This window comes from Anser anser (assembly GCF_964211835.1).
Source record: "Anser anser genome assembly, chromosome: 1".
Taxonomy (NCBI): Eukaryota; Metazoa; Chordata; class Aves; order Anseriformes; family Anatidae; genus Anser; species Anser anser.
Window position 1 is genome coordinate 198,209,621 of NC_139720.1, and position 27,450 is coordinate 198,237,070.

At 39.4% G+C, this 27,450-nt stretch overlaps 1 protein-coding gene across 1 annotated transcript in view; it reads left to right on the forward strand.

The window, feature by feature from the left end:
- Positions 1 to 1,453: 1,453 nt before the first annotated feature.
- The window catches only part of PGR (progesterone receptor), a 40,654-nt gene continuing 14,657 nt past the window's right edge, over positions 1,454 to 27,450 (forward strand). The window contains exons 1-3 of the mRNA XM_083840036.1: positions 1,454 to 2,837; positions 4,003 to 4,154; positions 18,326 to 18,442. Coding sequence (XP_083696162.1) covers positions 1,600 to 2,837; positions 4,003 to 4,154; positions 18,326 to 18,442 — 1,507 coding nt within the window. The 5' untranslated portion in view covers positions 1,454 to 1,599. The remainder of the gene's footprint in view (positions 2,838 to 4,002; positions 4,155 to 18,325; positions 18,443 to 27,450) is intronic.

A 27,450-nucleotide genomic window follows, 5' to 3' on the forward strand; every position in this document is an offset into this window, starting at 1 on the left:
CTTCCAAAGCAGTCTATTACCCAGTAATATTTTGCCAAGAATAAACCAAAACATACACACCACACTGAATAAAGTTTATTTGAAGCCACTGCTTCTATAAACTTGCCCTGTATGATTTCTGATGTTAGCTTTCAGACCACTGCAGTAATTTCAAAAAGTTATGTTTTCCTCTCCCAGAAGCTGTCCTGTTTAGTCTGGGAATATTTTGAAAGTAAAACAACAAAAGGAACTATTACACAATGATAAGAGTTTATGAAAAAGATGTCTTTTCAGAGAGTTTATGAAAAAGATCTTTTCAGAGAAGTGTGCTCTAGTATCAGAGCACAAGTAAGCATGTAACAGTGTACATTTCTCTATGAATCAAAAATATACTGATTCTCCTCAAAGTCCCACGGACTACTCCTAGGCTAAATTACTCTCTGTATCTTTTAACACAATTTTCTTTTCTGAGACTGCTATATAATGCAAATTTTATATATGTGGGTGTGTGTACGTATTTGAATCAGTAATAGCCTTATGGAGCTGTGCAGGTTCCTTCACCGACCCAGCATTTTACACGAAAAGCCAATCAGCTGGAAGCTGCTGACAGCTCCTCGGTTTAAAGTAATTTGGGCTGGATTGTAACGAAAGTATGAGAGGCAAAAGATGCCCCGTTTTTTCAAATATTTTGTTCCCAAACCCTTTTGCTTTCTCTGGTGTATAGTAGAGGGTGCTTTCGAGGTCCTATAACATCAGGTGCTTTACAATGCCATGGTTTCTTTGCTATTGGAACATGGAAGATGCACCAGTGTGAGTAACAGGGCTTTGAGGAATTGGGGCAGAGCTTACCTCTGAAACTGACAATGAGAGGGAGGTGAAAGACTACAGGAAGACTATCCCGGGGACAGGGCAAGCAAGGAAAACTTGTCTTGCTCACTGTCCCCAGACAGCGACCACCCAACCTGCCCGCCCTGTGCCCGGGGGCCGGAGGAGCGTGAGGAGGGGGCACCTGCGGGTGTGGGGACGGGGAGGAGAAGTCGGGGGGCAGCCGGCGAGCGGGCCCGAGGAGAGGGGAGAGGGGCGAGGGGCCGGAGAGCGATGGGAGGGACAGGACGGGCGGAGCAGAGGAGGGGCCAGGGCGCCGGCAGAGCGGCTGGGAAAAGCCGCGGGGGGAACGGCGGCAGCCGAGCCCCGGGGGGAGGCAGCGCGGAGCGGCCCCACAGAAGGGAGAACGGGGGAGAAAAGAGGGGGGGGACGGCGACGGGGAGGGGCGAGCCCGGGCACCGCAGCCCCCCGGCGGTAAGGGCAGGGGGGGCAGCACGGCGGGGGTCTCGGGGAGGAGTGTCACACAGGCGCTGAGTGGCTTCTCCCCTCTTGCGGGGCAAAGGCGTCCCCGTCCCCGACGGCGGGGAAGGCTTTGCGGTGGTGCTGGCGATGGAGGGGGGCCGGGGCTGAGCCGCCCCTCCTCGGAAGGCAGCGCCATGTGAGCGGCAGCCGCCGTCCGGGATGTGAGGAGCCGCCCGGCCCCGCTGCATCGCCCCGGGAGCCTCCCTCCCTCCCTCGCTCCCTCCCTCCCTCCCCCCCGAGGGCCTCCGCGGCGGAGGCTGAGCGGCGGGCAGCATGACCGAGGTGAAGGCCAAGGAGCCCGGAGCGCCTTCGTCCGCCCGAGACGGGGCGGTCCTGCTGCAGGGCCACCCCGGCCGCGGGGAAGCGGAGGCCATCGACATCGCCCTGGACGGGCTGCTCTACCCAAGGAGCAGCGACGAGGAGGAGGAGGACGAGGAGGAGGAGGAGGAAGAGGAGGAGGAAGAGCGGCGGCGGCAGCAACGGCAGCCGGGGGAGGAGGACCGGGACTCCCCTTCGTACCGGCCGGGGAGCGGCTCCCTCCCTGATAAGGACGCCCTGGACAGCGTCCTGGACACCTTCCTGACCCCCGCGGCTCATGCCTGGTCCTTCTTGGGGCCGGAGGTCCCGGAGGCTCCCGGCGCCCCCATGAGCCGCGGCCCGGAGCCGAAATCGGCCGAAAGCGCTGCGGGAGCTCCGGCTGCCAGCCCCCCGCAGCCTCCTCCGCGGCTCTGGCCGGGGGGGGACGCCCTGACGGCCGCCCTCAAATCGCCCCCGGGCACCGAGGGTCCCGCCGCGACCCCCCGGGGCAAAGCCCCCGGGCTGGGGGCGCTGCCCCCTCAGGAGCGCCCCCTCCCCGCCGGCAGCCACCGGCCGGAGCAGGGCTCGGGCTCCGGGGGGAGCCTGGCCTCGGTCCCGGCGGCCTCCCCGACGGCTGCGGAGCAAGAACAGGGAGCGGCACCGGGAGCGTGCCCGGGGCAGGACTACCTGCATGTGCCCATCCTGCCGCTCAACTCTGCCTACCTGGCCTCCCGCACCAGGCAGCTGCTGGACGTGGACGCTGCGTACGAAGGCAGCGCCTTCGGGCCCCGCACCTCGCCCTCCGCCCCCGCCCCGGATTTCGCGGATTACGGCTACCCGCCGGCCGACGGCAAGGAGGGACCCTTCGCCTACGGCGACCTCCAGCCCGCCCTGAAGATCAAGGAGGAGGCCGTCGGGCTGCCCGCCCCGTACCTGGGAGGCAAGGCAGCCTCCGCCGACTACCCGCAGCCCCCCCGGGCCGCCCAGGAGCCCTCGCTGGAGTGCGTCCTCTACAAGACCGAAGCCTCCCTGCTGCCCGCAGCCTACGGGCCGCCGGCGCTGCCCGACAGCCTCCCCTCCACCTCGGCCTCCGCCGCGCCGCCGGGCCTCTACCCGCCGCTGGGCCTCAACGGGCACCAACCCCTGGGCTTCCCGGCGGCCGTGCTGAAGGAGGGCTTGCCCCAGCTCTGCCCGCCCTACCTCGGCTACGTGCGGTAAGGGAGGCCGGCGGCACCGCAGGGGGTGGGGGGCGCTGCCCCCCGACGGCGCTCTCGGAAGGGGGTCGAAGGGACGGTCCGGGGAGGAACGGGGACACGATGGCACTCGGCGGAGCTCCACTGGAGATTTTAGACGGCCGCCGTGGCTGCACGTCCAGTTCGGGGCTGTCTGGGCGCGCTGGGGTGTCCCGGTGCTGGTGGGAACGCACCCGAGGTTTTAATTTTGCAGCTGATGGTCTTCTGGGCACGGTTACCTTCCGAGAGAAGCGGCATTTTTGTTATGATTGCTTCATACTGTGCAATACAGTAACCAGCTCCACAGAAGGGAGGAGCAGTAGGTTCACCTCTCTTAATTGACAAGTGGACAGTATCTATACATACCTAAATATTCTCCAGAATATTATTGCTGATTTGGGAAAAAGCAGTTAATTTCACCTAAAAAAACTCAAAACATTTTAAATATCTATATTAATTTACTAGGATGAATATGGCTTACTATGATGCCAAGGTGTTATCTAGAAATATTTGCAAAAATAACTCCATCGTTTTGATAGAAACATATGGATTTTTTAAACATAATAATTAGCTAGATTAGCCTACTTTTTTCTTGATAAGAAATACAGAAGTACTCGTCAGCTCAATGTGCTCATCAGAATTAGCTACTAAGTATAACGCTGCGACTGAACAGGAGGCAACAAACCAATTATTAACGATTTTTCTAGCTGAGAAAGCTTGGTTGTTTCCCATGTGAAGGGGGCTTTTGAAATTAAATTGACTTCTGTTTCATTCTGTCTCTCTACCATTCGGTGTTCAGAAAAAGATATCGATCAGTATGACTTTACTCACAAGACTTGTTGATCAGAGGAAGATGAGCATTTTGGTAGTTTCCTAGAATGTCCCCTTTTTATCTAAAGTGAGTTAAAATGCTACTATGTTTTTTGCTCACTACTTTCCTTTTTAATGGCTAGGCACACGTTGCTAATACGCCTTTTATCCTAGCGTAGAGAAACCCTCAAGCTGAAAGGCAATCCTGCCTTTTTTTTTTTTTTCCCCTTGTCCTATAGATGTAAAAGGAAGCTGTTAATATAGAGCTCACTAATACAGGTAAGTAGCTAACCATTGCAAATCTGGATATTTCATTTCTCTTCTTTTTCTTTTGAAGGCCAGATACAGAATCCAGCCAAAGTTCTCAATACAGTTTTGAATCTCTACCCCAGAAGATTTGTCTCATCTGCGGTGATGAGGCTTCTGGTTGCCACTATGGAGTACTTACCTGTGGAAGTTGTAAAGTCTTCTTTAAAAGGGCAATGGAAGGTACTATATCATGCCATTGTTCCTTATTATTTGACATATATCTTCCTAGGCACTGCAAAGAACATACCCCTTACTTATTGCTGATCTGTGAGCATGATCACTGTAGTCGTGTTTTTTTGTTTTGCCAACTCAAAGTATTACGGTGAACACTAACTAAAATATTTCATTATTAACTTTACTAGTATTATTTGTTGTACTTTCACTGGGTGCTATTTATTATTGTTCATCTTTTAATCTTTCTCAGTAAGTAGAGTTTCATCAAGATCTTGGGAAATACAGAACTTGTTTTAGAAAGTGTAAATACTATTTAAATGAAAATTTTGTGGGTATGACCTAATCATATGCAGATTGGTATTTATTTTGGCTTTATTCTTTTTTTGAAGTTATATGTAATTTTTCTTGCTTGCAAAATACAGAATTTGGCTTCCTGAGCTTTATGGAAGTATTTCAGGTTCCACTGAACTATTTCAAGTCAAATGGTTTTAACTTTTATTCCAGATAGATGTTGGTTTACAAAGCCAAACTGCAGGTTTCATAAATCAGTAATAATACTTTTTTTTTTCCTTTTTGAATTATATTATGCCTTGTCCATATATACCCACAGAGATTTTAAATACAGGAGCAGATTGCTTTATATACTTCAGCTGATGAAGAAGTAAAACATATCCGAGTAAAAGAAAAAACATTTTATTCTTTGTCTGCTTTTCTCACAATTCTTATCTGTCAGAACTTGGACGTTAAAGTTTCTGTTCCATACACTTAACAAAACCGTTGTTGCACTGTGTAGGATTACTTAAAAGAAGAAATTGCATCATGTTTTCTTGTTGTGATATATAGTTTATTCAATGCTATAGAGTTTATTGCTCTTCAGATGAAAAGGGGAATAATGGGAAATTAAAAGCTCAGCAAAATACTTTAGTTAGAATTGTTTCAGTATGCTGTTTCTTTCAATTTTAAGCATATGCTCATGTTCTTGCTTTATCAGACTATATATCTTCAAATTGAGACCACTAGACTGGATGGGCTAAATGAACTAATTAGCTTTGTTAGTGCCACGTTTTCTCTAATACATTTAATGGCATTCATGAGAAAACAATTAGAAACATATTTGTTAGGTTGCAATACAGAAAAACAATTAGCTTTTAAGTCACCTACAGGCATATATTTGTTTCACTGACTGTTAAATGGTCTCTTGGTTTGGCTTCACGTTCTTTGCTTTTGGTTATTATACTGCATCAGACGTACTCTTAAAGAGTCAGGGAGCTGAAGTTTTAAGAAAGAGTAGTGTAATTTATGAATGCCATATTTTAAAAGAAGGTTTATTTATTTACTTTTCAACTGTAGTATTCAGTTTTTAATTTTGTATTTTAATTTGATTCTGTAACTTTTGAAGTTTGTCTTTTTCCTATACTTGTATCCAGCTGTATTTGTGCAGTAGGTGAACCTGTTCAAAAACATATCCAATTACTGTTCAGCATATATACTTTATTTAATGATACATTATCATTTATCAGAAGGCATATAGGCTGTTACTAGGGATTTCTTAAGGCTGTTTTCACTGAATATTTATGCGAAAGCTGTATTAGCAGAATCTTACTGATTAATATAAACATACAGAGAAATAAGAGGTCAATACAGTTACACAAACAAAAAAAAGTTGTGTTTTACATACCATCTTCATACTTACCATTTTTTAAATGATTCCAAAGACTGAGAGTGTGGTGAAGAAATGTTTGCTTTTTTTTAGTAAGAATATTCAAAGAATTGACAACTACCTCAGAAAGCTGGACTATGACAAGAAAAACTATAGATTATTACGTTTTATGGAGAAGAATGACAGAAATGAGCAATATGGGCATGAACAACATGAACAAATGTAGTTACCTATTTTACGTAGGAGGTGCAAGTCTACAGAGAGTTCTTTAAAAAGATGGACTTCTTTATTTTAACTGAAGCATAGGATAAAATTATTAGCTTTGAAATGGATAGATATCCAATTTCATTTAAACTTAAAGTATTTTTTCACTTATTACTTGTCAGAAATAAATGTGACAAACTACTCTCTTGTAAAAAGAAAAATAATATTTTTATTGTAGATACAAGAGAAAACAGTGTTTAAAGATTCACACATTTTACTGAGAAGTTTTTCTTATGTAAAGTGTCCCCTTGCCCATCATTTCTTCGAGTGGGAATACATTACTAGCCTTCTTAAATTTGTAATGCTACTCTATTTTTTTCCCAATATTATTCATGCAAATGAGATGCTAAAGTTTTTGAGTGCAAATTCATAATCATAAGTCTGCTTTTCATGTACTTTCCATAAAGTCCTGATTACCATGAGAAATTAAAACATAGTTGAAAATAGAAGGCTTTGCTGCTGCTTGGATTTTCTATATTTAGATTTCTCTCTCATATGTTATTAAGTTTTCAAGTGCATACATAACAAGGGACATAACACAGTAGTACTGACTTTGTTGGAAAATGCCTATTTGCTATTTTAATTACTTCTGTAATCTTAGGTATGTTGGCTGTTTCAAATCTAACAGCCAACTATACATATATATATATTATTTTTTTTTACAGAAACCACGATTCATACACTTTTTTTTTTTTTTACTCACACCTAGTATGTGGAAAATACGGTATTAATTAAATGCTTCCTTTGAGGTAGAATGGACCATTTTGTTATCCAGAAAACTCCATTTTCCATCGCTACTCTTTTTGAAATATAATCAGAGCACAATTCAAATGCTCAGTCTGAATTTGAAACTGTACAGGTGAATCTAAAAGTTTCTATACTAAGTATGATTTAACCGTACATTTGAATAGAACTAGGAGGTATCCATACAGTGTAACAGTGGACCAGAACTGTGTTTATATTTATATGCTTATAATTAGAATATAAAATCTTATATTTAGTATTAAATTATTTTACAACATTGGCAATGAATTCTTAGTTATGTATGGTTTGGTAGATATTTTGTCGTTTGGGTCCCTGGCTTCCAATATGTGCCTATATATATAAAGAAAAGGATGGTTATAATTCCATAAGTATATTTTACTCTAAGCAGAATCCTAAGATGTTAACTAAAACTGCAAGTCTTTTTTTTTTTTTTTTTTTGGGAGGGGGGGGGGGCTGAACTGTAATAAAATGAATATAAAAAAAACTCTTTGTGCTAGAGGTGAGAAGGAGAAAATGCAGGTTAGGGATAAAGATACTGACTTTTTAGGAAATATTTATTTGCATATAGAGGTTATATGTTTTTAGTTGGTTACCTACAAAGAGCTGATTTATCAATCCATTGATTCAATTATTGTAAAAATTGCAAGGCTTTTTAAAAAATGCTGAAAGATCTCCTTTGTTTACCATGGAAATAATAGAAGTTTCTGTTATTTATATTCAGTTAAGAAATTTGAAAATACAAAATTGGATTCAGTATGTAGATGGGTTAGTACCGTTCATGTCCGTGAGCTGAAAATGAATGGCAGTTTGGAGTTACCAACCAAAGAATATTCAGAAATAAGATTTAAAATGTTTTAAAAATTACAGAATTTCCGTACTTGCAAAGTAATTTGATGTTGATGGTCAGGCATTTTTTAAGTGCTACCAGTATATCTAATACAAGGTCACAAAAAACAGATATAATATTGCTAGTTTAGGAGAATGAAATTTAGGAAGTCAACTCGTACTTAGCTTTAAATTGCCAGGCAGTCATAAATAAATAGGTATTTTATAATGGTATCTTATAAGATAAAGTATCTTATAAGGTAACGTAAATAGTATCTTATAAGGATATCTTCACATAAAATCATGTAAGGCAACTGTGATCAGCATCTCTTACCTTGCAGTTGTCCGTGTAACACCACAGTGAAATTTCTGTCCTGGAGAGGAACCAACGTGTAGAGTTGTGGGTTCCTGGTGTTACACTATCACTAATGCATCATTTCTTGGTGGCTTGCATTCTTGAAAGTGTATCCAGGGTAGTTCTGCTGATGAAAAATAAAAATCACCTGGAACCAGAAAACAATTTGAAGTGCTGTTTCCTATATAAAGTCCCACTTTTAATTTTTGTTTTATATTTATAAAAGTATTTGCCTTCCTTTGCCCCTTGTTTATGCTACTTCGACATGTGATGACAGGTAGTTGGGTGAACCTGTAGAGTTTGGGGCTGACATAAATACATGACATTGCAGCAGATGTGTAAGGAAATAACTCTTGGTTTGTTCAAATATCTGGGACCCTATTATTAAGTTGATCTAATGAATATATAGCAATTTTTCTAGTTTTAGTATGTGCTTCATGTTCAGGGTAACAGTGCTGGACAAATAATAGCGTCGGGGAACAAGCTCAACCACAACAGCAGTTAACACTTAACTGATGACATGTAGACATTTCTTTTCTCTGAGACCTAAGCCTGGCAAACCCTATGGGATAGAAAGTAGTTTACATGAGAGTTTTCACTGTCTTGTGTATGTGGGTGGAGGAAGGTGTTGAATTAAGCATGAGTTACGTCTGTGCAGTGAAAAGGCTGAGCGTTGTTTCAGCCAGCCTTTCTGATAAAGTTTATCTGACTTGTGTTACAAATAAGCAGTTTATGATGGCCGTGTGATTCACTACTTACGTAGTGAAATACTCTGCGTGAGGAAGATTGTCACAAGTGTGCTCTTACATAGCTTAAAAATGTAAAATGGCACAGCACACCAAACACTGATTAAAAAAAATATCTACTGATAGGAAGCCCTATTTGGAAAGACAGTGAAATGCCATAATATAGAGACCCTTTCATCTATGAAATTGATAAAGCAGATGTAAAAAGTTCTCTGTTCTACTTACTCCACAGCAATTTTCTATTTTTAATCCCACTTTCTGTGTTCTTGGGATCAGAATTTGGTACAGTGTGTACCATAAACCTAATAGTAATGAAAGTTTCATGAAGCAGACAAAGCATCATACTGCAAGTTGAGAGATGAAAATGTTTCTCACTTAGTATATTTAATATTATTAAAGCTGTTTTATTTTGCACATCACAAAAAAGTGGTAATATATAGTAAACTTAAGTATATTTCCAAATTCAAATACACGAAATTACGTCTGTGAAGGTCCTAAAATTCAACGGAGAAGCCTCACTTCTGCGAGAGCAAAGAATTTGCATTATAAAAAGGGAAAGAAGATCTGTACGGATACATAATTGTGTATCATACTTCTGGCTTAAAAAAAGTATTGTTGCTTAACCATTTGACAAACATTAATTTGTTGATCTAATTGTGGCAAAACAATGGAGTGAGCAAGGATCGCATTCATTCTTGTGCTTTGGGTGTTGTGCTAATGCTGGGTTTCTTACTGCTCTCGTCATGACTGTACTGATTTCCTGAAAGAGATGGCTTAGAACACAGGCAACTGCAGAAATGAGAATTACCAAAAATTTTGGCTTAACATTATATAGTGTGTTTAGAAACTGTATAGAGTATTACATAAAACATCTTTTCAGGTGGATTAGAAGTTATTTCAGGTGATGTAGGACTGCTTGCTTTACAGAGCACCAGCAGCTGAGTGCTCAGCATTGCTGATTGCTCTAACTTCAGATATTCACAATGGGAGTAACCTGAGCTGTGCATCTCAAGTTCCTCCTATAGCAGGTGGAGAGAAACAGGAACTTCTGGGGAGTAATGCCCTGACTTGTTTTGCATATCTACGTAGGATGAAAATGACGTTACTCTAACAGGAACTATTTCTCTATACTGAGTATAAAAAGAGTGTCAGGTGATGATGTACATTCTCTGTGTTTGGTGGTATGAATCCCACCCATATACCACCAAGGTAGCTAATATCTTTTTAGAGTATATAAATAAATATAATAATGAAATCAAATAAGTATATAAGTATTTATAGTCAAACTATCACTTGCTAAAAATGCACTTAGGTTTGACAGTGTCCATCTCCTTAAGCTATATATCTGTTCCACAGAACCGATGATTAAGGGACAGTTCTTTAGAAGCTACCAGTGGAAAGACTTAACAAGTGTCAATTGCATGTTACAGTCTGCTGTTGTCTGTGCTGATACATGGCTGTACTTCAGAGGCTTCCTGGTCATACCTAGTCAACAACTCCTGCAATTTCACAAGTGGCTGTTGGTTAATATCAGTTAACATCAGAGTGTATTCCAACAACCTGGAATCTTTTGCAGTTAAAGCATGAAAAGAGTTACATGCGACATTGACATCCTGGAAAATATTATGCTATTCTTGACAAATAATTATATCAGTTTCCATAATCCCCAATGACAATGCATTGTATGAGATATGTTGCACCAAGCTGAAGGCATTTACATTGTGGACATCCGTATTTGGTCTAATCTTTAAGCTTCCTTTGGAGATCGATAGGCTATTAAAGAACCCCAGTTTAGATGTTACTCAAGGTTAAGATAAATCACATCCTAAAGTACCTGTTTTTCTCCAGTGCCCAAGATCAGAGTGTACACTACTTACTCTGCTGGATGTCTACACATTAGAATCTAATTAGCCAAAAGAATCCTTTCTTTACAGTTTTTCAGCAGTTTGCTGTCTGTTGGGTGTTTTGATCACAGGCATCAATATCAGTTTTTTTTGTTTGTTTGTTTTTTAGTATATTGCATTTTTCTGCTAATATTTCTGTTTTTTTTTCTACCTTTGTTACTCTTAGAGCAAGTGACCCTATCCTACTAGCTGAGATCTAGGAACAGTCAAAGAATAAGAGAAAACATATGGTGAAAATTTCATCAAGGCAATATGCTGTAATACTTTCACTGAGATCATAATGATGGGATGACTGAAATACAAATATAATGTATTATATTATGTTGGTAGAAGAATACAGCATTCAGGGATCAGAAGAACAAATGTGCTTTAATGATGTATACTTCTGAAATAGTTGGTGTGCTTTTAAAGTACATTGGATGTTCAAATCCCATGATCTATAGTCATTTTATAAGAAATATAACCTTCACTGACAAAAAAAAGATAAAAAGATGTCAATTTTATCATTTTAGATATTTCTACTAATTGTGTAATTAATCGCTTAAAAATGGTGACCATGGAACAATTGTGACACACTGCCATAAAAAGAACTGGAAATACTGATTTGTAGAAGCCAGAATCATTTTCTGAAAGATATTAGCTATGCAGAATTTTTACTATTGTCAATTCCTGTATTTAGATGCAAAGACTTTATGCCTTTCAGAATGTTACTGTGGTAAACATTCTAGGAAGACCAAATAAAGTCAATGTGAAATAGTAATCCTTATTTTGCAGTTCACGATGGTTTCTGTAAAACAGGACTTAATTATAGTTTTTTGTTTGTTTGGTTGGTTGTTTGGTTGGTTGAAGATGATAGAATAAATAGGGAAATTACTAAGATTAAAACAAAACAAACCACATTCAGGATTATAACTTCTAACTACCCAGAAGTGAATGAAAACAGCATAGCTACATTTAACTGATCAGTTTTGTAGATACCATAAATACAATGTGCATAGGTTGCTGTCTGGAGAAGTAATTTTTGGAAGGAAAAAGACTGTGGTGCGGTGTTCACAACAAAAGGCAAGAAGATTTTCAAATCAAGATAAAGGAGAAAGAATCAGTCAAAGATGTTGCAGACATTGGAAGTGGTTTGTTGAAGAGAAGAAAAGCAATGCAAAATATATGGTAGTTTGAAAATGCTGTTTCCCTTCTAAAGAAACTATTTTTGTTTTGTCCACTTAGCAAACAAAATTAGGCAGAGGACTGTAAGATATGCTTACAAATTAACTACAAATTAACGGATAATGGAGTGGAAGTGTAACAGAAGTTTGTTTTAAGTAGAGTTATGTGAAAAATTAGTTATCAATCTGCTTAGCAAAGTAAAGTAGAATATAAGAAATATTAGGTTTGACTTAGGAATGAACATTTTATAGTTCTGCTTTTTTTTTGAACAAAACATTTTTATTCAACCTGCTCTTTTCATCACATGTAGTTAACACAAAGGAATGGAAGACTAGCTTCACAAAGGTGAAGGATTTTCTAGTACCTGTTAATGCTCACAAACCCCATCACTGAGTACATAGAAGAGGTAAGGCAGTCACCCAGGATGTAAGATCTGTGTCCATCATGCTTGGAGTGAGTCAAAAACACCCTTCTCTCTTTGCAGTCCTGACCATTCCTTAGGATGAAGAATGACTTGGGCTGTAATCGTTCTTCACTGTTTTCACTTTAAACTATATTGTTATGAGGGAAGGAATTCCATATTATTTCAGCAAGAAAAAGAGTCCAGGATGGAACATATTCCCAAGTTACTCTTCTTCCACCCTTTGCTCTTTTTGATCCATTGAATCCTAAACCCTTGGCTGTGAAGCAGATCTGCATCAATAGCATGTTTATTATACCACTATGGACTTTATATAGAGTAGCCGGTTATTTGCCTAAGTGCATCTGTGCTGAACTGCTGCCAGTGTGCACAGAGGCAATGCACTTGTTTGCAAACTCTCCTTTCCTCTGGTCTGAAAATAAAAGTACTTTATAGAGCTGTAGTGAGGACACCTGCTAATATTTGGGAAATAATGAAATCTAATTTTGATGGTCAAGGAGGGAGACGTGAGTCCTCCAGTAACTTCTGTTTTCTTTATAAACAGGTTATGTATGGTAAGGTCAGTGGGGAATGTGGTTTGTTGTTAAGTCGTTAGAGTTTCAACCTCACTTCAGTGACATATTTATTTCTGCAGAAAACGTTAGCACAAAAGTGAAGTTGGTGTTAAATAATTTAAAAATGTTGTTTGAGGTGTGTGGAGTCTTGGAGATTGTAATGGCCTCTAATGGCATACAGGGACACGAAGGGCATGCTTTGAGTATTACAAACTCTGTAGTATAGGTTCCTAGTTCTCCAAGACCCATGCTCATAAGCCCACATTGTGACATGTGAGGTCGGCACAAATTTGCTTTTTCGCACATGGGAACAGTATAAATACAGCAGTGGTTAATTTAGATCAGAGCAAAGGTCAGTCTAGCTGTTTTTCTCATTTCTGATGAGGAACTAGGCTAGACTATTTGCCTAGTTATGGAAAACAGTGATAGAATCAGCCCAAATCCAGAGTAATGCTTACCCTAATATAGTATATTAGCTTCCCGAAGTCAAAGTTAGACTCAGAAGCTACATCTGGACCGCTGTGTTTAGTACACATAGGTGAAACTATTTTCCATTTTATTTATTTTAAAACCATTTTTATTGTCAGCTTCCACAGGAACCCCTGACAGGGACTGAGTGAAAAAGTAAATCCTTTGGTTTTTAAATTTGCTTGTATAATTGGCACTTCCTATTTCTTATGGTATGAAAAATACTGTAAGTGGTAAAGAGCATACTGGGAGTAAATTATTGAGCAGAAGCTGGAGGCTGGCTTTCAGGAAGGAAAATGTCAACATTGGGAGGTACTTGGCCATAAAATAATTTACAAAGAACATTATATATCTGCTGGTTTTAGACAGAAATAATAATAATAGTAGTAGTAATAATAATAATAATATACACTAAATAGAACAGTGTGGTGTGTGTTGTGAACAGAAGTCTTCCAGTAGTGGGAATAGAATGGTTTTATAAGAAAACATTGATAGGTAAGAGTGATATGGGGAGACAGAATCAGCTATGGGAGAGAGAAGATTTGAGAAAGTGCTTTTATTTGCAGACAGGAGGAAATGAGAGTTTGCAAACAAGCATGTTGCTTCTGTGCAGACTGGCAGCAGTTCAGCACAGATGCACTTACACAAATAACTGGCTGCCAGCATGTGATACTCCTGGTGCAGATACATTTTCCGTCTTTGCATATCTGCAAAATTTCAGGAACTTGTTAGTTCATTTGAATCATTTTAAATGACTTACAGTATGACAGTGAGCTCAGTTAATAGACCAGTTTTTAAAGACACTCTACATGCATTTCTCAGTGATGTAGTACTATTAGTGCAGCTTTACAGTCACAGCAAAAACTGTGACTGATTGTGTTTGTGTGTGCAGACCATACACGTTTTAATCACTTTCTCATATACACTTGCCAATGTAGCATTAGTTATTGAAGTACTTAAAACTGCAGTTGACTGATTACATTAGTACTTCCGCCTTTGCTAACATAAATGAACTTTGATGGAGGTTAAGAAAAATGGTACCCTACAAGAATCTGGAATGGATAAGTAACAGATGAAATCTCTGTATTTTCTCCATATGTAATCAAATCTACATTAAAATTGATGCTTTGAGGTGTTGAGAGAAAGCTACAATGTGCACTTTTAAAGACAGGTGAAAGTAAACATCTTCAGGAAACTTAACATTGGGGGAAAACTTCCTAGAAAGTGGCAGTTGTCAGAAAGTTGTCAGATCCATATTTTTGTAAGAAACACAATTATCAGTTTTTGCTTTTTCACCTGGGCCCTAGTGATTAGACAACTATCTTGGTTCTTCTGTTTTATCTCCTAGTTATAATGACATATAAAAGATACTGTGTGACATGCTACCAATTGAACAGGAATTTTGTCTTGGCAGGGGTCTTAAGGTACTTCATTAGTACATGTATTTAGTATTACTGCAATATTCACATATTTAAGCAAATCAGTTAAAATACTAATAAAATACTCATCCTAAGGACTGAGATGCAACAAATGATTTAAATGATATATTTACAAAGAAATGTTTAGGCATACCATCAAAACTTTCCAAATAGCTTAATTGAAATAAGTATTGTCCCATGATCTGGAAACTAACTAAATATCTGGCATGTTTTCCATTTCTTACACAATCAGTCCTTCACATGGTTGCTGGCACTTAAAATATTGACATTAGCCAAGCAAGTAATGTTTTCTCAGAATCCAGCTCTTGACAATGGTAGAAACACAGATACAGTTTTATGTGAGATTTGTATATCTATATGAGATCCAGTCAGATGACTGAAATAACTAAAAAAGCCCTGACAGGTGAGACTAAGTGAAATACTAAATAGTTGAACCTTATGTGTTCTCCAAAAAAGCTGCAGCTGAAACAAAATTAATGAAATACACTTTAGGTTGGGAAGTGTCAGGGGAGACATTGGATAGTGTTTCCTTGGTTCTTTTTTCATGCTAGTTTCTTCTTTATGGAAGAAGCAAACTAGGTAAACGCATAATATATGTTAGGTCACTGCTAATTATTAGATTTCAGATACAGTTTATGAAATAAATAGGAGTGAAATAATACTTTTTGAAGATCAAAGGAAATTCTTACTGTGCCTAAATTCCAATAGTGGTGCTTCATTTCTCTCATGGTATGCACTGGACTTACTTAATCTGTCCTATAACTCAGAGATGGTGTGCTGTATTCACTAGAACATAGGAACATTCAAGAGCAGTTTTGATAATTGTGATTCATTTATGATTTGGTCAGCAGATGGGAAAAAAATTGTTCTGTCTTGGATTTATAATAAATGGTGAGTTGTTACATAATGATAAAGTAATTCCCACATTTTCAGTTAAAGTGGAAATTGGATCTACTGATAAAGCCTAAGTTATGAAGAGGTTTATAAGAGCAGCAGTGAACCTTAAAAGTGTAACTGCAAATTCTAAATTTTACAGTGTATTGCAATCTTGATTTGTAACACTTAATCTTAGATGTGTAATATTTAAAAGCTGTTATATAACTGTTATTTAATAATACAGGCTGTTAAAATGTGTATAGATCAAGCTATTAATTCCCATTTTGCCAATTAATTTATTGTTCCAGCATAAACATTGTTGCAATTACTGCTTCTACCCAAGCTTCTTAGCCTCCTTTAACAGTGAGCACACATACTTGGTGTGCAAATCACATACTAGTATCAAGAGCAAAGTTTAAATACTGACATCATTCTAGAACATATGAACACTTTCTTTGAGAGTTTGAAGAGGAGTATGTCATGATATGGCACTAACTTTAGTAGATAAGTATTTTTCTGTGTCAGCGTAGGAGGAAAAGTAAAACTTGAATACCTGTAGCTTTGCAAGCTGCTTCTGAGCATTTGCTGGAAATGCATAGTCCATTTTTGATCTTTCTGTGGACACGGGCTAAAAGGATCCAGACCATGCATAAATTCAAAGGGTTCCACAAAAATGAGGTCCAAAGAGATATTTTTTAAGGGGACAAAAACAACAACAACAAACAAACAAACAAAAACTATAAAACCCACAAATATAACCGAAACCGTATACTTAAGCATTTCTTTGTAAATTAACTGCGCATTAAGGCATCAGAATGCCACAGTGCAGAAATAATCTGATGCTTCATAGCTTTTAAGTAACAATCTTAAAACTGGTGTTGCCTTTCAAAAGACTGAGTGCTTTTGTAGCTAATAAAGCCAAAGCAAGATGAGGAAAAAATGCAAATAAATGACAAATGTTCAAAATAAGTGTTTTGCTTCCTGCTCTGCTGCCAAAGCAAGACAGATTTTTAGTCATTGCATTAATTTTGGTAACATTTCCTATAAGAAGATATCCAATATTAGAAATAATGGGAGAAATTAAATGAGCATGTCTTGTGATTTAGTGCGTTATTAAATACTTTTAAAATTCCAGGCAATGCATAAGACAATTGTTTGTATTTACTTGTTATTTTCTGAAACAAAAGAAACTGTTATAAAAACGAATTTTAGGAAGTCAGGTTTCTTTCATTAAAACTAAACAAGTTGTTCTTAAAAGTAAAGGTAGGAAGTAAATTAATTTTTGAAAAGATGTTACCACAGAAGCAAACGGATTGTTTCACATGTTTTAGCACCAGTCTTTTCTTGTTGTTAGAATAAAGTGGTCTTCTCCGGCATTTTCATCTGAGGAGTCATTTTCAGTTTGTCTTTCTCCTATTTAGAAAAGTTATTGGTGAACAGTTGCTCACTTGACCAAGTGCAGATAAAGGACAGAATAAGATTATAAAGAAAAGAATAACACCAGCTGAATAGAATAATTGTCTCAGACTTGTTTGCTCCTGGTGACATCAGATGGCTAACTCAGAGTAGTACCAATCTAAAAATAAATAAAAATCTAAAAGTTGTGCTGTGGATGCCTGTTATATTTGCAGGTCCACATCCACAATATTCTACAGGGAAAATATCCTGATATTGGTACTTCCCACAGTTTATATATACTTTTTTATCCATTTTTTTGCTCTTAAAAGAAACATCTTTTATGCTTTCATGTAAGAAAATGAAAATACAGAAACGGATAGAGGATGGTGTGCAAAAATAGGAAGGATTTTAAAGTTAAACCTTAGGGGATAAACTGAGGCTTAACGCGAAGATTTGCTCTGTTTTCTTCTTACAGCTTTGTTTACTCATTCAAAATTAAAATGAATCACAGAAATGATCACTATTGTACAAAAGCATAAAAATACACTTTTTTGTTCTCTTCAAGAAAAATTATCATTGAAGCTTGTTTTGAGAAAGAATGTTATTATATCAGCTGGATTTCATGTTTTGCTAATAAATTTACTGTTCTGCTGGAAGCTAATTTCATTTGGAAGATTCCATTTTAATACACTAATGACAGCTTCTTCCTAACTGAGTACTTCAGAATTAAACAATAAACTGGAGTTGCCATTCCTAAGAGCTAACATAAACCAAAAAGTTACAGCCTTCCTCTGTTTGTCCTCTGTTGGCCTCATATGTTCAGCTGGTGTCTCAGCAGGTGTTGTGCAGAACTGATTCTCCAGCAGAGGTAATTTATAGCCTTAAAGGGCTATTTTTTTGCACTGCATAATGCCCCAACTTCTTTGTTCAGTTTTGTTGGAAACTCTTTATCAATCCATGCAAAAATAACTTAACTACTTCGCAATCAGGAACAATAAAGTACAAGGAAAAACAAGCAAACAAACAAACAAAACAACACAGAAGGAAATTTGTCCTCATTCTTGATTTACATTAGAAATATCAATTAATATTTTAAGAGGTTTGTACTGCCTGTTAATTATTTTCGAATGATGTAGATGGGGAATGTCACTCTTAAACAGGCCAAAGAAACTTTAAGTGGTAACAGATGATTATTTAAAAGCTAACAAAATGAAGGGGTCTTGTAACGGGTCAGTTATACTTTTTTTTGACTCCTCTGTTATTCTTGCAACATTTATACACAGAAATATTTTTGTCATGTTAAAAAACATATTAATCTTGTTTTTCTCTTGCTTGCAGGGCAGCACAATTATTTATGTGCTGGAAGAAATGACTGCATAGTTGATAAAATTCGTAGGAAGAATTGTCCAGCATGTCGCTTGAGGAAGTGCTGTCAAGCCGGTATGGTCCTGGGAGGTGAGCCGCTTTTCAAATCTCATTCAGAAAAATAGACAGTCAAGAGCACTAGCTTCAATCCCTTGAGTTTAATATTCTTTCGATGCTGTAAGAGAAAGAACCACATTAAAATGTTACTTTGGAAGAATTACCTGGTGTTTAAAATAAGTTAAAATGCTTATATTTTTTTTAATGAAAGTCTGGAAATCCTGAAACAAAAATATCTTTGTGTCATATAATGTTTCCTTACACTCATCTGGTTGCAACAACAGGAATTGTGTCTTTGGTGTGTATTTATTAATAGTTTTGGATCAGAGAATTCAAACTGGGAAAAAAATGAAGAAGCAAATTGAGATCAACGCTAATATCAGAAATCACTACTATCTCCTCTCTTTTCTGCTGTGCTCTCTGTCATTGCCTTGTGTAGAATTCATCAAGTTTATATCCTTCTGTTCCACCAAAGAGGACCAGGCATATATTTTTCCCTTTTTTTTTTTTTTTTCTTTTCCCCATATTTTTCATGACAACTTTAGCTATCTGAAGTTTTGGACCAGCACAAGGCTTGAAAATACATGGCTGAAACTATAAGAAAATAATATAAAGGTAGTAGAAAGCAAGAAAGAATATACTTTCAAATGGAATTAAAAATAAAAAAGAGGAACAGACAAAATATATTTCTAATATGTTTTAGTTCATCAAATATTTCTTTCTCTGCATTTATGTATTGCTTTTTGTCCCCGAAGGAAGAACTGACATTATATGCTGTTGGTAATTTCATTATTTTTCTGTCTGTGTCCATTCATAAATTAACATTTGTATGTAGTTTACAGGCTGACATTTTGATTGCAGAGCTGTATGCTTTCAGTTCCTGTAGTATTGTACAGCTGCTGGAGTATTTTGCACACATGGACATTATGTCATTCTTACATTTCATACTTTTATCAGTGATGTAAATCAGTAGTTCCCTACCACTGAGCAGCTGTTGTTGGCTCTCTGCATTTCATCCTCCGTAAGAGACAGTGCTGCAGCTCCAGGGAACAGCCTGTGTAATGACAGGAGGGAGAGGCAGTGCTGCAATATGGATTCTGTTTTGTGTTGTGCTTCTGAACCTCCGTGAGACCTTCAACACTACCTCTCCTTTGAGTCCTCTTCTCCAAACTGGATCCCTCTCACCCCACAGCAATAGAAATAGAACTGTGCCAGACATCAATGTAATTGGTGTTACTGTCTGTTGCTCCTTCCTGCACCTTGGGAGAGCAGTGCCTCCTCTTGGTAAAAAGAATGGAGCTGCCAAGTATGTTGGTGGCACTGGACTGGGGAAGGAGGAACAAAATGAAGAGAACATGTTGTGGTGGTTTAACACCAGTAGGTAGCTCAGCACCACCATAGCACTCTCCCACTTCTCAGAAAAATGAGGGGAGAAAATATGATGAAAGAAAACATCTTGTGGGTTGAGATAAGGACAGGGAGATCACTCACCAATGACTGTCACAAGTAAAACAGACTCAGCATAGGGAGATTATTGCCTACTGCTACCAGGCTAGAGCAGTGAGAACTAAAAGCAAACTAAAAACACCTTCTCCCCCCTACCCACCATCTTCTACCTCCTCCCCCCTGAGCAGCTCAGGTGAACGGGGAATGGGGGGCTGCGATCAGTCCATAGCGCTTTGTCTCCACCGCTCCTTCACGGTCCCTCTCTGCCCCTGCTCCCCGTGGGGTCCCTCCCACGGGATGCCGTCCTTCCTGAACTGAGCTTGAGGGGGCTGCCCACAGGCTGCAGCTCTTCAGGAACTGCTCCCCTATGGGACCGTATCTCCAGGTGCAGCCCTTCAGGAATGGATGACACCGAACAGGTACAAGACTATGGGACCCGATGCCATGCATCCTAGGGTCCTAAGGGAACTGTCTGAAGTAGTTGCCAAGCCTCTGTCCACCATATTCAGAAAGTCTTGGCAGTCAGGTGAAATCCCTGGTGACAGGAAAAAGGGGAACATCACTCCCATATTAAAAAAGGATAGAAAGGAAGACCTGGGGAACTACAGACCAGTGAGCCTCCCCTCTATGCCTGACAAGATCATGGAACAGATCCTCCTGGAAGCAATGTCAAGGCACATGCAGGACAAGAAGGTGATGCGAGACAGCCAGCATGGCTTCACCAAGGGCAAAACCTGCCTGACCAATCTGGTGGCCTTCTATGGTGGAGTGACTGCATCAGTTGACAAGGCAAGACTGACCGATATCATGTAACTGCACTTCTATAAGGTGTTTGATGTGGTCCAACATGACATCCTGATCTCTAAATTGGAGAGAGATGTATTTGAAGGGTGGACCGTTTGGTGGATAAAGAATTGGCAGGATGGCCACAGACAGAGAGCTGACAGTGGCTCTGTGTCCAGGTGGAGTCTGGTGACGAGAGGTGTCCCTCAGTGGTCTGTCTTGGGACCAATGCTGTTTAATATCTTTGTCAATGACATAGACAGTGGGATCAAGTGCACCCTCAGCAAGTTCACGTATGACACCAAGATGAGTGGTGCAGACAATACAACAGAAGGAAGGGATGTTATAAAAAGGGACCGTCACAGCTAGGTAAGTGTGCCCACATAAACCTAACAAGGTTCAGCAGGTCCAAGTGCAAGGTGCTGCACCTGGACATGAGTACAGACTGGGAGAAGAACTCATTGAGACAGCCCTGTGGAGAAGGACTTGGGGTTCTGGTGGATGAAAAGCTCCACATGAGCCAGCAGTGGGTGCTTGCAGCCCAGAAGGCCAACTGCATCCTGGGCTGCATCAATAAAGGAGTGAGCAGCTGGTGGAGGGAGGGGATTTTCACGCTCTGCTCTGCCCTGGTGAGGCCTCATTTGAAGTCCTGCATCCAGGTCTGGGGCTCCCAGCACAAGAAAATTGTGGATCTGTTACAGTGGGTCCAGAGGAGGGCCATGAAGATGATGAGAGAGCTGGAGCACCTCTCTTATGAAGAAAGGCTGAGAGAACTGGGGATGTTCATCCTGCAGAAGAGAAGGCTTTGGGATGACCTCATTACAGCTTTTCAATACTTAAAGGGGGCTTATAAAAAAGATGGAGAGCAACTTTTTACGTGGGTGGATAGTAGTAGGACAAGGGGTAACCATTCTAAACTAAAAGAGGGTAGGTTCAGATTATATGTTAGGAGGAAATTCTTCACTCAGAGGGTGGTGAGGCACTGGAACATGTTGCCCAGAAAAGCTGTGGATGCCCCATCCCTGGAGATGTTCAAGACCAAGTTGGGTGGTACCCTGGGCAACCTGGTCTAGTGGGTGGCATCCCTTCTAGGGATACCTGGCAGCGGGGTTGGAAGTAGATGATCTTTAAGGTCTCTTCTAATCCAAGCCATTCTATGATATGATTCTAGAACTGCTCCCCAGCACGGGTCCCCCACGGGCAGCAGCTCCCCCCAGACCCCCTGCTCCTGCGTGGACTCCTCTCCACGGGCTGCAGCTCCGGCCCGGGGCCTGCTCCTGCGGGGGCTCTCCGTGGGCCGCAGCCTTCTCCAGGCCACATCCACCTGCTCCACCGGGGGCTCCTCCACGGGCTGCAGCGTGGAGATCTGCTCCGTGTGGGACCCGTGGGCTGCAGGGGGACAGCCTGCTCCACCAGGGGCCTCTCCATGGGCTGTGGGGGAACTTGGGCTGTGTGCCTGGAGCACCTCCTGCCCTCCTGCTGCACTCACCTTGGGGGCTGCAGGGCTGCTTCTCTCTCAGCTCTCACCCCTCTCCCAGCTGCTGTAGCACAGCAGATTTTCCCTTTCTTCAATCTGCTCTCCCAGTGGCCCAACCAGCATTGCTCGTGGCTCAACATGGGGCTGCTCCTGGGCTCTGCCACCCTGAAGCCCCCTTCCCCCCCACTATTCAACCCTTGCCATGCAAACCCAATACAGATGGCTGTAGAATCTTTCTCAGAGAGAAGTGTTTCACAGCTGGATTAGGAATCATAGACTATTTCAGGTTTGAAGGGACCCACAAGGACCATTGAGTCTAACTCCTGGCTCCACACAGGACTCCCCAAATATCAGACCATGTGTCTGAGAGCGTTGTCCAAATGCTTCTTGAACTCTGGCAGCCTTGACTACTTCCCTGTGGAATATGTTCCAGTACTCGACCACCCTCTCATTAGAGAACCTTTTCCTAATGTCCAGTCTGAACCTCCTGGGATGCATCAAACGTATGCATTTTGCTCTGAGAGTAGGTAGCTAAAGTGGAAAAAGGTTGAACGCTTTTGCTAGCAATACTAAATGGTATGTCTTTATTCCTGTGTCTTCATATGAGTATATAATGTCTTCACACTTGAAACCAAAACCTGAAAATGAAGGTGCTCTGAGTCTTAGTTCTTTACCATCATATATGAAGAGAGTATAAACTTTCTTCTTCTCTTTAGATCACTTTTTTTTTTTTTTTTTTCCCCAGCTAGTATTAGGAAGGTGTCATTTCTTTGTATTTAGTGCTAGGTAGTTTGTGTTGGTCTTTAGTCATTTTCTAAACATACCCAACTAAAGCCATCTTCCATTTCAGAGGAGACTATTCTGGTTCAGTTCAACTAGTTCTTGGAGGGGCATGTGATCTTGGTAGATCTCTGCCACGATATTTTTACCTGCTCCACCTTATAGTAAGAAGTGGTTTGGTAGCAAACAGGAAGAAGACAGCAGTGATGCAATGGAATAAATGGAATATCAGATGGAGCCAGGATTGTAGCGTCTGAAACATATTTTTTTAGTCAGTTGCATCAGGTCGAGTGTAGTATTTCATGTGCTCTTAGTAGCATCAGTAGTTCTAGGGTGATTAGGAACCTAATTCTTCTACACATATCAAAGTGGAACAACTAATGGTGAAAAGGAAAGAAAAGATAAATCTACGCAAAAACAACAACAACAACAACAAAAAGCTGGATTAAGCTTGTATTATTTATGAATGAGAATTTAAAATTCAAACCAAAAAACTTCAATATAAACAGTTTAACCATAATGCTCTTTCTACTTTTACTGTCATACTTCTTACTTTTTCTATTCTGCCATTTTTTACACTTCCTTAATTGCATCAAATGAGAAATATTACCTACGTACATCTTGCAGTGCTGATCAACACAGTATGACTCATATATGGGGCACTACTGTGCTTAGATAATTATCCTCAAAAGGTAAATGTCCATATCAAATTCCCAATTCATGGAACAAATTGCATACTTAGATATATCCTGAGCTATTTTTCAGAATTGTTCAGTACTTCAAATCTTTTCCTCTGCTTACAGACTTTAGGATTTTTGTGCATTTTGTGATTTCTATCCTTCAGATGGAACTTTCATAGATGAACTTCTCTTTTACTCCTAGTTAGTTTCCTAATGCTAGCCTTCAGTTAAAAAACAAAGACCTTCAACATAGCTTAATCAAGGTGAGAAAAGCTGAGATTTTACAGAACGTTAACTATGATATTCTCTGTGGGAATATTGATTGTCTTTAAGTTCTATGTTTCATAACTGAATAAGTTAATCAATCCACTTTCTAATCTTCTACCTAATAGAATAGTAGAAAGTTGTGTCAGGTCCTTGAATAAACACACACAGAATTTTATTTCCTATCAGTGGATCTGTGATTTTCCCAGGCTGACTATCACTGATTCCTTGTTCTGCTGTACTGCTAAATTATCACATTATTCATTGTTTCAGTCAGCTTTCAGTCCACATTGCAATGATTAGATGTAGACAAATCTTAATTAATTTTCCAGGTAATATTTTATGAGGTAGTGTCAAAAGGCTTATTAAAATCAAGATGTATTACTTCTGCTTTTCTGCTTTGTTCCTCTATTTTCTATACACCCTACTAAGGTGTACACAGCTTGTTCTCCTACACAAAACGTAAGAGCACAGTGACCTTAAAGTTGGAGCCGTAGTGTTCTGTCAAGAATAATAAATTGTTGACGTTTTCCACCTGATTAGAGGGTATGGGAAAAGATAGTGAGATGTTAGCCTTTTACTAGAAATCGAGCCGTTTTAAAATAAAATTTCCACTATCAATCATGTCTGATTTGCTGTTTGATTCTGTATACCTAGTTAAAAGAACACTAAAATACAGAATTTTGTATTATGGAGAAAATCATAATATACTTGTTATTGAGATAAAATAGATTTTAATTTTGTTATTTATTTCTTGTAGGTACACGTGGTATACAAATACAATATCACTTTCTATTTGTAGTAAATCAAGGGTAAGGGAACTGTGAGCAGCAGGAAGCTGCTTCAGTGGCTGGCTATCCTACTTAAATTAATAAAAATGCTACAAAGAAAAGGTATTCTGTCTAAATGTGCAGATTGGTTTTATACTAAGATGAATAGTTGCCAGAGTGGATTAGTATTCTTTTTACATTATAAGACTTATGAGAGGCATTTGTTTATCTTAAATCAGGAAATTATATGAATGTTTTTGTAAGCTGCAGTTGAAAAACTAGGCTGTAGTCAAATATTTGTTGCTTCCCCTATGTCCTTAAGAGTTTGCATTAATTTGACATGGTTTCCTTGTGGTAGACGGAAAGTTTGCTGTGAGTTATCAGTAGTCACCTCTCCAGTAGATAGGTAACAAGTGAGGTTGCTTTACTGGTGGCTGTTAAGCAACATAATTAGAAATAAACACATAAGTAATTCTTCAAGTCAGTGCAACATTAATTCCAATACATTCAATCACTTGGAAACATGGGTACTTATTAACTACTAACATTTCCATGTGATAAGTACTCTGTTTGGTTTCTTTCTTTCTTTGTTCTCTGAACTGTAAAAGTATCTGAAACCATTATTTCAGAAAATACCTGAAATCATTATTTATGAACTATCAAATGCATTGTTCCTTCTCTGTTTTCCCTCATGCCTAAACAATACTTAGTGGGAAATTCCCAGCATTTTTAGTTCTATATATAGATTTGTTATGGTAGAAATTGGTCCTAGGTCTCTTGAGATATTATCATACTGCCTTTTCTTCTTTTTTTTTTGTTTTTTTTTTTTATTTTTTTGTCTGGTTGGTTGGTTGGTTTGATTTGGTTTGGTTTGCTTCAGATATATAAGGTATAAGGTATAAGTCGGCATTTGGTTCTTTAGGAAGGAGTCACTGATCAGGAATATTTATATCCTTACTTCAAGTGATAAAATGAACATAAGATTGTTGGGGCACTTGATACAAAGCTAATTAAACTCACGGTCAAGTCAGTGGGACTATGACTTTTGACTTCATTGGATAATGACTGTTCCTGAAGAGCTTATCCTTCTTATTTATGCTATTAATATCATGTTTCTTGAAATTTTGTTTAGTATACTCTCTTTGGATTTTAAATACTCTTTTAATTTAAATTGAAGTTTTTGTCCTTTTTTTTGTCCTTTTTTTTAAAAAAATGATTAAGTATGCATATTTGTGATAGGAAAACACTAAACGCTTTTTTTGGGTTGCTGTCTGGTTCAAAAACAAGAGGATTCATTCTGTCTTCAGCTATACCAGCAGGCATCAAGAGTAGTTAATTAAAGTCATGGACTTTGGTCTATATAAAATATATAGAAATAAAAGGAATATTCTCGTGGTTGATGTATTAATCTAGCTTGATGTTATACTATTAATGCACTAATTAATGTTTTGATAAGGTCAGTGTAATTCTCTAATTGTTCATCTTCGATACTCCAAAATGGAGACACTGGATTTTCATAAAATTTATTATCTTGTATGATATGGGAGCATCTGAAGAAAATGGAATAGACATGTTCCTAAGTAAAGCTACTTTTATTGAAGCTTTCTGTTTTAGTATGTAACTTAGGAGACAGAAACTTTCCAAGGAGGGAAGTAATTGATAAGTCTGACTATGCTAGTGTTTCTACATTCCTTCTGTGACCAGCTGAGAAAGGATTCAGATCATGTGCTGAAGTTGAGGTGCGCTTCCTTACTCCACTGTCCTAGAGCCTCTCTTGTGCATGGGTTGCATGGGTTCATATCTCTGTTTCATTTCTTTAGGATGCGCTATTTCCCTTGTATAATCTTTCACTTATAAATAAAAGTACTATTTTTAGAAGATAATTTGATATGCATATTATAAATGGAATTTTAATTCAACCAAATACGTACACACTGTTACGCTTCTACTACCTTTCACTTCCAAAAGTAAATTTTAGAGTGTTTCTTGCATTTTGCCATTTTAAAAGGCAGTTTCTCAGTGGTTCAGCAATTTGATAGTCAAGGATTTTATTTTCAGCCAGTGAATTTGGTGCATCTCTTTTTCTACTGTTGTTAAAGTATGGCTTGGCAGAACTGAGGAATTTAATGATCTAACAACAGATTTCACCTTTGAGGGTCTATTTAAAGGGAATGTGTTCCATGCAGGGATTTCTACATGAGTGTGACTTTTCCTTGAAACATGTAATATCTTTCTGAGCATTGTTGCCTTTGAGCCTGTGCAGGTTTGATCTTCTGTGTCCATATGGTGCACCGCGAGCATGTTGCCATGAAAGAAATTTGAAGAGTTGCTACCTAGAGCTATGTGTGTTTACACAGACATACCAGATGTAGTCTTTGAGTTTATTTTGGGAAAGCAGTTCAAGGTGGTGTTTTTTGTTTTGTTTTGCCTTTTGTTGTTGTTGTTGTTAGTGTTATTCAAACCACTGCAGTATTGAAATGAGAATTGCACTCTAGAAAGTGAAGGGTTTTCTAAGTGTTAACATGTTTTTACAGTATCTGTTGATTTTCAGTCATCCTTCAAATTCTATTTTCATTCCTGTTAAAAAGAGGAAATTATTACATTAAAGATTATCGAGATAGAATTTAGCCATGACACTGAAATGCTTTTATGGAACTGAAGGAAAGGAATTTCAATATCTAATAATTATTTACATGCATTTTTCTTCTTGAATATTAGGGAGAAAAAATAAACAGTATCCTTAATTAACACTGAATAGCGACTGAATTGTAGAGCCAGCTGGCTCAGCTGTCAGCCTGTGACAGAACAGTGGGAACTGAACCAGAAAAAACTTTCTGAGGT